The following is a 12,137-nucleotide window of genomic DNA, read 5'->3' as shown; positions in this document are numbered from 1 at the left end:
TGGCTGGACACCATTTATCCAGTTCTGCTGGAGGTTTCTGCCTAGCTGGTAGCTGTTCACTCTTGCCACTGGTGCAAAGTGCTGACTCATTGGTGGATTAAAGTTGGGTCTCTCTTAATCGTCTCATTACAAGTCTAGATCTGCTCTTAAAGTGACCTACAGAAACTTTTATTAGAATGTGACACTATTTAAATAAAAAGTGATTGATTGACAACTGATTGACTACTAATTCCTCTGGATGAGTTTTAGTAAAGTCTCCTAAATAGGTGGTGACCAACTGTTCATACTGTGTTTTGTCTTGCTGTCTTTTAATATCTGAGTCTATGTTGTTTTTGTCGATAAGCCACCATCCATTAAAACACACACACACACGCACACACACACACAAGCACTCCGACAGCTGCCTTCTCACTCAGTGGAAGCAGGTGTCTTTAAACCTCTTGGGGTTAGGGGCTTTTTTTTTTTTTTCTTCTGGGTGCCTTAGACCATGGTGAAATTCCCAATATGAAAGTCTGCAACTCGCTTTGGCCTCCTTCCACAAGACACCCCACCCCCTACACACACACACACACACACAAACACACACACACACACACTCACACACACATAAAACCACACACTACAATTGCTGACAGGGAACTCATCTTTCAAATTTGAAACCACCCTCATCAAACCTTCACTCCTCTGCTTGTCTGTTCGCACTATTTTTGCGCCAATAGTTTGAACCACATCATGCTCTTTCAAATATATAAGCATATATTTAACACTTAAAGCTGCAGAAAGAACTCAACATGAGGGGAACCTTTTTGTGTTTTGCCCTTCTGCAAATATCACAGTTCCTGTTCGATGTTTCTGCAGTGATGAATGTCATTTCTGTTTATGTGTCCCTCTGAGACTCATACTTGAGATGGGAATCTATATTTGAGGGCACTGTGGTGGATCGGGGGAGGGAGGGAGGGAGTGTAAATATAGGTCCTGGTCTGAGTCTGGGCCCCTTTTCTTTCAGGGCCTCACAGGAAAACAAGAGCCCTCAAGAGACTTTGTGTGTAGCTCATACATGTGTCTATGAGAACACAGAGGAGTGTGGTAGTTTGTTCACTTTGTGCACTCTATATTTTAAAAGCCTTTTTGTTTCTTCCACGTGTGACTACAGTTTGGTGTGTTTGCTTATCGGATGGTCAACTTCACACTCATAGTAATTGGCAGATAGCGGGAAGGCTATATGATACACTCTGCACATCTTTATGACAACACATCTTTGTATTTGCAGGACTGCGTGCACCAGTGTGTGTGAGAGTTAAGGGTGGAGTATTTGAATACTACAGACCTACCAAAAATTTGAATACTAGAGATAGGGTACACTTTGGAGAGATGGAAGAGCAAACAGTTCATTCACATGAAACAGAAAAGTCGCTCTAGACAACAGAGTGGCTTCAGCGTGCTATTTACACTTCAAATTTAAACAACTCCGGGCTATTTGTACTTCAATTGTGACTGATAAAAGCATATTTACTGCTTAAACACACACAAGTGTCATGTCGTGTATTTGAGCTCCAAGTGGGGATGCTACCGTTGTTAAAGTTTCTCATACAGAAGTCCTTTTAATCCAAACATGACACTCAACACATAGCTGGTAAAAAACAGAACACACTTTATTTACTAGGCAGTTTATAAAAGTAAAAAAAGGTGAAAACTTGGCATGTAAAAATGCTGTTATAAAATCATTTCTGCTCAAAAAGCTAGTATAAAAAAGGCTTTATAAAAAGATTGTCTAAGTGTTTGACATGGGCTACTGCAGTCTTAGTAAGAAAGCACAATGCTGATTGAGTATGCGTTATAAAACAGTACAAAACTATTCATAGAAATGTTTAAAAAACAAACATACAAAAGTTTCAATTGGGCTTCTGTTTGTAGCAAAATGTATAAAATATCAGTGTTTAGTACTCTCGCTTTCTACAGAGAATAGAAAATCAAGTGCAGCTTGGTCTAACTCTTACTGGGTGAAGCTCATGGTTCAGACAGAGAAGCTCGTTTCAAATTTCTAAATGCCCACATGCACCTCGTACTCTGAAATTATAGCAAATGTTTGTTCATTGAATTGACGTTGAAATGAAAACTAAGTTTCTGTGACATAAAGGTGCCAATGTGGTGATTTGGTAATACTAATAAGGCTGGCCCCGAAAGGTTTTGTAAAAACATAATTCAAAGTAAAAGGTGATTTAAGAACACATTCAGCTGTAGTTAAGTGTTTACATGAAGTGGCACAGACCAAACACTTGAAATTCTCAGTAGACCCAGTGTAGCTTTAAAAAACATGAAATACAAAATAATGGAAACATTTCATGAGGTCAGTTTTGAATAAATGAACATGCCTTTGGATTCATGATAATGCTTAAAGGGCTTAAATACTTAACTTACAACACTGCTCCACTGGCCAATTGTTTTTAAAAAAAAGCAACAACAAAGTCATTATTAAAACAAAAGAAATAAATTAATCAACTTGTTCATTATATTAATATCAAAATTCAGAATTAATAATACAGCCCAATGAAATTATATAGCCACCATTTCCCATTTATAATACAAACATGAATAATAATACAAGGACAAGACCAAAAGTGATAGGCGCACGTTTCTAAAAACCAAAAGCAATTTTATATAAAAGATTTAAAAAAAAACAGAAAAAGTCTTTGGTTGGTTGAAATCCAACAAGTGTGAGTGTATAAACACAAAGTGGCATAGAGCCTCTCCCAACTGTTGTACCACAACAAAAATGCATCCTGCTGCTCTGCGTCCAGCACAGGACTGTTGATGTTTCAGGATCAACATGTGTCTCTGCCTACATGACCAGCGTCCTCGTAGAGTAAGTGTTGATGTACTTGTGGCTCTGTTCAGAGCCCAACATGTGCTCCTCTGTTTTCCCACAGGTCACGTGCTCCCAGGAACTGAGCTGCTGCTGACAAGAGAATGAGAGGATGGTGAGTTTTTATGCTGAAAGTGCGATCACAACAACTTCATATATGTGTGCTTTTCAATTGGTGCTCACCTGTAGTGGGCTGCCAATGCCTCTGTGAGAGGAGTGGTAGGCTTTGTGTCCATCTTCACTCAGTATGGAGCTGGTAAGAAGGTCCTGAATGAAAAAGGGGGAAAACATTTAATGAACAGCTGATTTATACGAACATCACTGCATCTAATCTCAGAAAAAGACTCTTTTTGTGTATCAAGGGTTGAAAGGTCAAAGGTGAACTTACAGGTACTTCCTGTGCAGGGCCGCTGGGGGAGAAGAGCTGTGTGTGGAGGTCTTGTCCTTCCCACTGCATGCACGGGCTCCTCTCACATGGTGACTCCACCTAGCATCCAAAACACATTCATTAATTATCAAGAGTTTTGTAGACACTTATAGAACAATTCTTCCGGTAAACCAAGAGTGTTTCGAAACTAAAGAAAAAGTACCCGCATGCTTAACCATAACTCAGAGTGAAAATACACTCGACTTTTCACCTCCTCCTTTGCTGCCTCAACATAAAAACTAAAACTTCTTATGTCAGTCTCACATTTGACGCTGTGTTATTTCGTGTACGTGCTGATTGTTGAGTGGAAAGTACCTCCTGTTTGATCTTCTTCAGAGGAGGCTGCTCAATGGCACACTCCATCGGCTCCTGCTTGATGGAATCTACCATCTGCTGCTGCAAAGGGGTGTTCTGGAAAAGACACAAACGCTCCAGTGAGACACGAGAACTCTGCAGCAAGCACAGCAGAGGTCGGGGTAACAAATTAAACACTCACCAGTATTTTGAGGGGCCCGTACTTGGCTTCCTGGAGGGCCAGGGTGGACCTGAAAGGCGTCGGTGTACAAGGAGACGACTCCATGATTGAGCGCCTGATATTTGGGGTTCTGAACCTAAAGAGAGAGAGAGATAAACTGTTTGTTAAACCTCTCTTTTTTTTACAGTTTTACTTAAAGGGATAACAACACATAAGAGATAAAGCCACTTACATTTCATTCTCCTTCTGAGACCTGATGCTGTGGTCGATCAGAGGCTTGGTGTCCACAGGGGAGCTCATGGATACACTGTCGTTGTCTGAGTGTTCGGAGCTCATGGACTGGTTGAGAAACTGTGAAAGACAAAATAACAAACACATTAATCAGTGGATTCTTTCTAAATAGTTACAATCTGGCAGAGCATGGGAGCAAAGCAAAGAACGGGAGTGTATCAGGAGACAAGTGGGAGATGTAATGATTGAAAAGGATGGGAAAACACTGACACTGACACACTGACTAAATGATTGGTTTGAGATATGATCAGGTGGCACAATGGTGATTGGATGGATTCTGATCACACACAGCTACTTGAACTACCTGTGAGGGTGAATAGGGGAGGTTTCTGCCTGCTGAAGGCTTAGGAGTCGAACACATGATGCCCGCCCATGCTTCATGAGCACTTCTTGATCTTTGATTGGGCGAGACCCTGTCTGCTCTGAGAGCGCTCTAGGAAAAGGGCGGGAAATTATGGGTCAAGGCCCGCTTCTATGTGAAATCTATGTAGCTGATTGCTAAGCTTATTTTAGAACAGGAGAAGTCAATAAAATATCTCCTCTGACTCATGAACTACATGCAGATACTTACTGAATCAATGACGGACTCCATGAACTCTGGCATAGGATTTGAGAACGTTGGACTGCTGTGATGGCTGTTGTTGTTGTTATTGTTGTTGTTACTGTTGCGGTGTCTGTTGCTGTGGGCCCGTGTTGCAGACGCACTCTCCTCCGGTAGGCAGCTCTGGTCGAGAGGAAGGGCGGGAGCGGACGCCTGGTGATGAGGTAATAACATTGCCATCGCCTCGGCGCCGTCAGTCAAAGAGCTGACCCAGCTTGGGTACGACAAATTCATCTAGAGGGGGGAAGAGAAAAGTATAAAAAGAATGAGTGATGGAAATGACTGCTGAAGAAGAACACTGGAGATATAAGCACACACACACACACACACACACACACACAGGCATGGCGGGCTGAATGTAAAAAAAAGTGTCAAACACGCAAAAGACAGAAAATGCAAGCCTGACAATAAGGGAAGAGGTGTAAAAATGAACAAAAGAGCAAAAAGAGAAGAAGAAAAGGAACTTTAATGTAAAGAGTGAGAGAAGTGTTGTGTGGTGTTGCACAAGCTGTCATGGACGTGTGCAAAAAATGGCGAGGAGGTCCTATTTCATCATTTCTTTTGCAGAAACAGACCCCCCAGATGTTTCCTCCTCTTTATTCATGCACGCACACACACAGCCAACCACTGTCCTCAAAGACAGGGTCAAATACACATGCACATAAATTGAGCTGTCACACACACATGCACAACTTACTGGTAGTGAAGGCTGGCCTCTAAGCTCGTCCTCTGTTGACATGAGCAGCAGTTCGATCTCTTTCACCCTCTGCTCCTTCTCAGGGTCCTCCTCACTATAGTGTCTCTGAAAAAACAACAAGCAGAAGCACATTTTAAGCAACAATCCAAAACTTAAACCCTCCTAAAAGTGAAAGATCAAGCTGCTCATCTTTGCTGTTATTACCTGTATAGCAGCAGTTCCAGGCTGGGGCATGTTCATGATGTTCAAATGCAGGGCCAGTGGGAATGGTACCTGTTAAACCAAGCAGAAACCAGCCTTGTCAGATAAATGAATAACCTGCAGCTAAACTATAAGCATCAAGTGAAATGTTGGTGCCAAGAATCCAAGTTCTGTTACACTCACTCGGTGTGTTTCGGTGATGTATGTGTAGTTAAGTGGCGACGAGGGGGGCAGCTGTGCGTGACTGGGCGAGTGATGAGAGAAACTCATGATGTGGTTCCCGGTCTTGACGTAGCCGTGGCCGATGGAGAGTGAGGAGTTGCCGTTCTTGGCTGCGGTCTGCAGGTAGCCCTCTTGTTCCACCTTTCTCCTCATGGTGGAGTTCCAGTGGTTCTTTATAGCGTTGTCAGTCCTGGATGTCAGGGATAACGCATGTTAGCTTGATTACAAAACACAGACGTGGAGAGACATCCTGGTGCTCAAGTGGTCCTTGATAGCATTATCAACACAGGCACACGTTCAGGGGTTTATCACAGTCACACAGACATAAAGATGATAAGGTTATCAGTGCAGAGTAATTATAATCATTTCAAAACTACCATATCTTTCAGCTTGTTTTCTTCCCTCTTTGTTCTCAATTACAAGCCTCCTTCTTTTATAAAACTTCAGGATTCACATGCAGTTCTTGTTCTGACTTTATCCTTTCTCTCATTCCTTCCTCGTTGTCCTCCCCGCCCTTTTACCCTCTCCACCGCAACATTGCACAGCCGACCAACATGGGTTTCAGTGATTCATCTAGCTTCCCCTTTTTTTCCCCACACCTTTCTCTTTTCTTCCTCCTCTTGTCTCACCTGCCAGGTAGCAGCTTAGCAATCTCAGCCCAGCGGTTTCCCAGCTTCTCGTGCGCCTGGTAGATGATCCTGTCCTCCTCCTCGGTCCAGGATGTCTTCTTCACCTCCGGGTTCAGGTGGTTGTGCCAGCGCTCTCTGCACTGCTTGCCGATGCGGCCCTTCAGGTGCTTGGCGATCACCGACCAGCGCTTGGCTCCGTATTTCTGGACCAGCTCGATCACCTGGAGGGGTGAGCGTGTGTATGTGTGTGGGAGGGATGAGAAAAAGAGGAAAGACAAGAGAGTAGGAGGAAGAGTGTTGAAAAGGAAGAGAAGTAAAAGGTAGTAGAGGGGCGTGAGGAAAGAGGAAGGAAGGAGCAATAACAGGGAGGAGAGGGAGAAGTAAAGGGGTGCAGGGTTAGAAAAACAAGATAAAGAGATCAAAGGTGAAGAGTTGAGGAACAAAGAGAGAGAGGACAAAAATCTTGTTAATAACTCTAAAAAAACAAGAATACACAGAGTCATTAAGCACTTCTCCCTCCCTCCTTCTCTCTTTCTTTATCTTTCAGCCTGTAGAGGTGATTGGGAGCACCTGGTGGTGAGCAGTGAGGGAGTTTCCAGTGGAACGTTAGCCACTCTGCTAATCATTACAGTGGCATCTGGGTGGAAATATAACTCCTCTGGGCTACTTCAATAAATACTTTACAAGTTTGAAGAGGCCAGACAGATTGCTCATTGAGTAACGGCTCGCAGGAGTTACTTTTTGGGAAACTAAGAATGTGCAACAGCAGCTCAGGAGTTGCTACAGAATGGTTGCTTTAATCACAAAGGAAGCTTGAGTCTTTTTTTACCCTGGATGACTTCTGATAACTTAGGAAAGTTTTTACAAGTCTTTCATGAGAGTAGTTCTGCATTGTTTACTTATGTATTACAGGTTGTTTTGCATTGATCTAATCAGTCTTGTGTGCATTTCTTCATGTTCTAAGAGTCTTACCCTCTGGTCCTCCTCTTTGGTCCATGGCCCTTTGATGAGCTCTGGGTTGAGAACCTTCTGCCACCTGTGCTGGCACTGCACATCTGTACGGTTCTGGAAGGCCGGAGAGCAAAGTGTTAGGTTATCATCCTTACAAGACGCAAACAAACCGATGCATCCAAGTCGAAAGAAAGAAAACAAACACCCCTCCACAAGTTTCTCATTTTTACTTTTAAGTCTCTGTGTGCATCCATAGATCAAACACTTACAGTTAGTAAGCTTGCAATGAGTTTCCAGTCCTCTGATCCATTCAGCTCCACCAGTTTCTTCAACTTCTCATCCTGACAGACAAAAATAACCCCAACATAATGTCAGTCAGACTTTCAAAACATGCTGCTGCAATGATCACAAGCACCAGCTATTTAAAATGAACATTCAACTTAGTGACTGTGGTTAGACCAGACAATGATAAAAAAGAGGTTCCCAGGTTCCTTTCAGGTGATCTCTCCTGAGGCAGTTTTTACTTCACATGTGAGATGTCTTTAATACTTTGTTTTCAGAAGCAGGTGTGTATGCGTGTGTGTGTGTGTGTGTGTGTGTGTATTTGTGTGTTTGTGTACCTCTTCTCGTGTCCAGCGTGTTTTGCCGAGGTGGCGTTTCCCCGCCTTGGCCATTGATCCGTCATAATCGTGTTCATACATCTCGGTCTCCTCCTCATCCTCCTCACTGCTGTAAACACTGCAGGCACAGAGAGAGACAAAGACAGAGGTACAATTAAAAACAAGTGGAGGCTGTGTGAAAAGGGATAGTACAAGATTAGAGAAAGGCAAATAATAGCACATTAAGAACCTTTTTTCATTTCCAAACTACTCCCTAATCGACTCTTTACACAGGGCATAAAGAACTCAGCCCAATCTTTAACTCATCAGGTGTCAACACAGACAGAACCAGTCATTCCTGAAGGTTTGGGTGCAGGCTACAAGCCAAGACACCCACAAGGGAAGAGAAAGCAAGAGAGAGAGAAAGAAAGAGAGGGAGCAAGAGAGGGAGGGAGAGAGGGTGGATGGATGGATGAACAGGTTCCAATGTTTTTGGTTTCCACAGATACTGGGATTGGCATATGTGATCATAATTTCGTGACCCCGGCATGTTCAGACCTGCAGTGGCATTGTGCAGAACAGACGCACACACACATACACGCACACTCTAACTCTGAACCAATCAGATCAAGAGCACAGACAAGTGGAAGCTAGGTAGGGTGTTTTAGTGTCATAAAGAGCAACAGGTGAACAGGAACCCCACTGAGAGGTGTGTGTGTGTGTATGGGAGGATATTAAAAGTGGATTATCTTCCTTTTTTTGTCCTTTATCTTATTGTTTGAATACCTGATGATTAAAAACACTGAAAATACACTACAGAAGTCTTTTTGTTTTAAATACAGAAGCACTTAGTTTAACAGTTAGGTGATTACATTTAATAAGTTATTTTAACCATCTTATAAAATAATAAATATGATAATGTCAATGAAAAAAAGGCAGATGAGTGTATGTGCACAGTAAGCACTCAGTGCAGCATGACCAACTCATGGTGAGAGTGATGAGTAACCTGAAAAAGTACACCATGACACATTCAACACTATGATTGCTCTATACTCTGAGACAGAAGTTTGTTGCATGTGTGGATTCGCTCTGCACTGTTCTCTGATCCTCCGTTTAAAACAAGCCATGATAATAAACCAGAAATCAGCACGAGGGGACAAGAATTGGGCAAAAAGAAAGAGAGAGAGAGAGAGAATAATGGGAATAAAGAGAAGGGGATCTATGCGTAGGGTTGCGTGCGTTAAAACGAGGTAAATACAGCCCTCAAGCATCTGCCTCTTCAAGTGCGCACAGAGGACGCACAGAAAGCGTAGTTTCCAAAATAAGAGTATGCGCTCCTCCCTTTCAGAGATGCTACAATAAGTTTCATAATCATAAAGCCGCGTTTAAGATGACCTTTGCGCCTGGGTAATCTTTATCCAACATGCAAGTGAAAATGAAATCAATCCGTCCATGTGGCTGACAAAGTGGCGATCCTCCGGGAGAGCCATGCTACATTAAATGTGTAACATGTTACTTTATGTTTGTTGCAAAGGGTTAATGTATCTGTGCTTGTTCAGACTTAGATGTTGCAATATGTTGGATTTTGCATCCACAACATGCTCCCATTTAAATGAAAGTCCACGCTCCATGCTGCACACTGCGCGGCACGCGTCTGTCCACCCGCCGAATTTTAACATTAATCCGTGTGTTCGTGTGTGTTTGTGTGTGTATGTGAGAGAGAGAGGGTGTATAGTAGAGTGCAGAGGGAGACCCCTTTCTCTCTCTCTCTCTCTCCCTCTCAGCACTGACAGCAGCGAGGAGCGCACATGCCAGATGACCACCACCTGTCATGAGCGCGCGTACGAAACACTCACACCACCTCTCAGCTTAAACAGCCAAAGACACAAAAACACCAAAAACACAAACACTGTGCCAGAAGAAGAACAAGATCAATATAAACTTAAAGTCTGTCATAAAGTTGCACACTCGACCCCTGAGCTCACGCTGGATCCAACCAGTATCCAACACAAATGATGAAAAAAACAGACGTGGATACGCTTTAACGCGCATATGAGAAGAAAAACAAGAAAGCTGAAGGAAATGCAAAATAAAAAAGTAATTGTTCTGTTTAAACTCACCTGTTTCTCGGCCGCCGAGCCATGTTAATGTATGTAGAGCGGCTCGCAGGTAACGCTGAGCACGTACTTTCACTATCTGCGCTGGGTTTGTTCTCCCGGCGTGGAGGCAGGTTGACATTAATTTAAACTACAGCAGGCTTACTACTGCTCCTCCCCTCACATCCCTGTAAATTTGGCGCTCCTGGGCGCGCGTCCTCACTGCGCATGCTCAGTTGACTTCAAATGCAGTCCGGCGTTTTGTGATTAAGGGGTGAACAAACACGGGATAAGTTATATATTTGTCACACTGATGAGAGTGCAAGCAAGTTGGAGAAAATTTGAGTGTATTCCTATGAAATTGATTATATTCTGCTGTCTCTAGAAAAAGAGCCTTTAATTAAAAAAAAAAAAACATTGTTTACTCTGCTTTTGGAAGTCTAGAAGGAGAAATACACCAGAAATGATGTGACAAAAGTGTTACTTTATAGCACACTGCAATAAATGAAGAAGGTAAGATCATCATGGTACTTCACAGAGAACATCCTGCAATGCTACTGCTTTGCAAAGTAGATGTGTCCAAAATTTCCGAGGCGTTCCTGAATGCACCAAATTATTACACAGAAGACTTGTCAAAGGCGCGTTTTGACTGTTTGTCCGCGCTTCAGGCTTTTTTTTTTTGTCAACAATGTTCATGAGTTACTTCTCCTCTGGTGAAAAGGAGAAGGAAACGTGTGACTGGACGAGGTAAACAATTGCGGAATGGGTGTTTGGCATGCGAGGAAAGTGAAGTCACAAAGCCCTCTGTGCTCTGCCACCTGTGTGTGGAGTTGCCTGCCTGCTGCTGCTGTCACCAAATGCCTACAGATGTTTCTCAGTGATAAAAACATGCGAGACCTTTGTCTTATCATGAGGCGATAAAATGAACTTTTGTGCTCACTCAGACAAGGAAGTTGTCCAAGTGAGGTGGCACTTCAACTCTGTGGGAATTTATTGCACACAACCAATAATAATAATAATATTATAATAATAACACTTTATTTATATAGCACTTTCCAATACAAGAAAACAAGAAGAAGTGCAAAGAAAAATTAAGCGATAAAAAATGTGATTAAATAAAAGCTTAAAAACCCAGACCCTTAAAATCAGAGCTAAAGTTAAATAAAATCACACAATAAAAGCTTTCCTGTAAAAATGTGTCTTGAGTAATGACTGGGACTGACTCTGCAAGTCTGATCTCCTCTGGCAGGCTGTTTCAGAGAGTAAGGGCCCTGACTGAAAAAGCCCTGTCCCCTTTAGTCTTCAGACAGGTCCTTGGGACAACTAACAGAGCACTGCCAGAGGATCTCAGACTGCGACCAGGTTTGTAGGGGGATAAAAGCTCAGACATATATAGAAGGGCAAGTTCATGTTGTGCTTTAAAAGTCAATAAAAGAATCTTAAAATAAATCCAATGGGTCATCTAGGCTGCACACATGTTCTTCTAATTGTTGCTCCAGTTGCCCTTTAGGCTCCTTAAACAGCAGCTTGCAGATGATGATGTCTTTGCATTTATTCAAAATAATCCACATTTGAATTAGGAACGAGTTGAGCCTGTTTTTCAGCAACCATCTCTAAAAGATGAGTATGATCATTAAGCTCCTCTTGTTGCATAAGTTTTCTTTTATTCTTTATTAAAACACCTTCCTCCATGTATTGTGGTTATTTTGTTTTGGTTGAGTTCTCAGTCCTCCCTGTACCAGCACTGTCCTCGCTTGGCCATTCACTCCCAGGAGGAGGGGGGAGCAAATGCTTTATTTGTATAAATGTGTCTTCTCATTGTATTAGTTCCTCCATACGCGACCGTATTGTCCTGGTCACTTGTAATTAACATCTCCCCAGACTGACCTATTGTCCCAGGCCAGACCCCATAATAGTGGCCTGATAAAGGATTACAAACATGGCCATGGACTAAAAATTTCACCACTTGATTCAACACAGTGCTCAGTGAAGTGAAGCACTTGGACAGACAGTAATATTAAGATTTACAGGACTTGACATGTGTTAAGTGAAGCACACTATGCAAGATATTTTTGAAACTTGTCA

The 12,137-nt window shown here is 42.6% G+C and overlaps 1 protein-coding gene across 4 annotated transcripts; it reads right to left on the bottom strand.

Annotated features, from left to right (window-relative positions):
• Nucleotides 1-1,631: 1,631 nt before the first annotated feature.
• On the bottom strand, nt 1,632-10,216 carry myb (v-myb avian myeloblastosis viral oncogene homolog). Of its 4 annotated transcripts, none has more exons than XM_034699595.1 (16): nt 10,077-10,216; nt 7,978-8,095; nt 7,627-7,698; nt 7,379-7,471; nt 6,407-6,627; nt 5,739-5,967; nt 5,559-5,627; nt 5,355-5,459; nt 4,628-4,891; nt 4,361-4,489; nt 3,998-4,116; nt 3,787-3,901; nt 3,606-3,701; nt 3,252-3,350; nt 3,047-3,130; nt 1,632-2,956 (listed from the first exon to the last, which is right to left on the bottom strand). In XM_034699595.1, exons 1-16 carry the CDS (start codon nt 10,097-10,099, stop codon nt 2,840-2,842), a joined length of 1,953 nt encoding a protein of 650 aa, XP_034555486.1. In that variant the 5' UTR covers nt 10,100-10,216; the 3' UTR covers nt 1,632-2,839. The 4 variants fall into 4 exon arrangements, with proteins under 4 accessions (XP_034555486.1, XP_034555488.1, XP_034555489.1 ...); XM_034699597.1 differs by having other exon boundaries at nt 1,632-2,953; nt 10,077-10,181; XM_034699598.1 differs by lacking the exon at nt 4,361-4,489 and having other exon boundaries at nt 10,077-10,194.
• Between the last annotated feature and the right edge of the window lie 1,921 nt (nt 10,217-12,137).

Source organism: Notolabrus celidotus, chromosome 13 (assembly GCF_009762535.1).
Source record: "Notolabrus celidotus isolate fNotCel1 chromosome 13, fNotCel1.pri, whole genome shotgun sequence".
In the NCBI taxonomy this organism is placed as follows: Eukaryota; Metazoa; Chordata; class Actinopteri; order Labriformes; family Labridae; genus Notolabrus; species Notolabrus celidotus.
Note: the sequence above shows the minus strand (reverse complement) of the source record. Positions and strands in the feature narration are given on the sequence as shown.

Excerpts from the sequence above, each read along its gene's own strand:
- myb (XM_034699595.1), bottom strand. The coding sequence starts at position 10,099 with ATGGCTCGGCGGCCGAGAAACAG. Across the intron at positions 7,699-7,977 it reads CACGCTGGACACGAGAAGAG|GATGAGAAGTTGAAGAAACT; the intron begins GTACACAAACAC and ends TTTGTCTGTCAG. Across the intron at positions 5,968-6,406 it reads GCTAAGCTGCTACCTGGCAG|GACTGACAACGCTATAAAGA; the intron begins GTGAGACAAGAG and ends CCTGACATCCAG.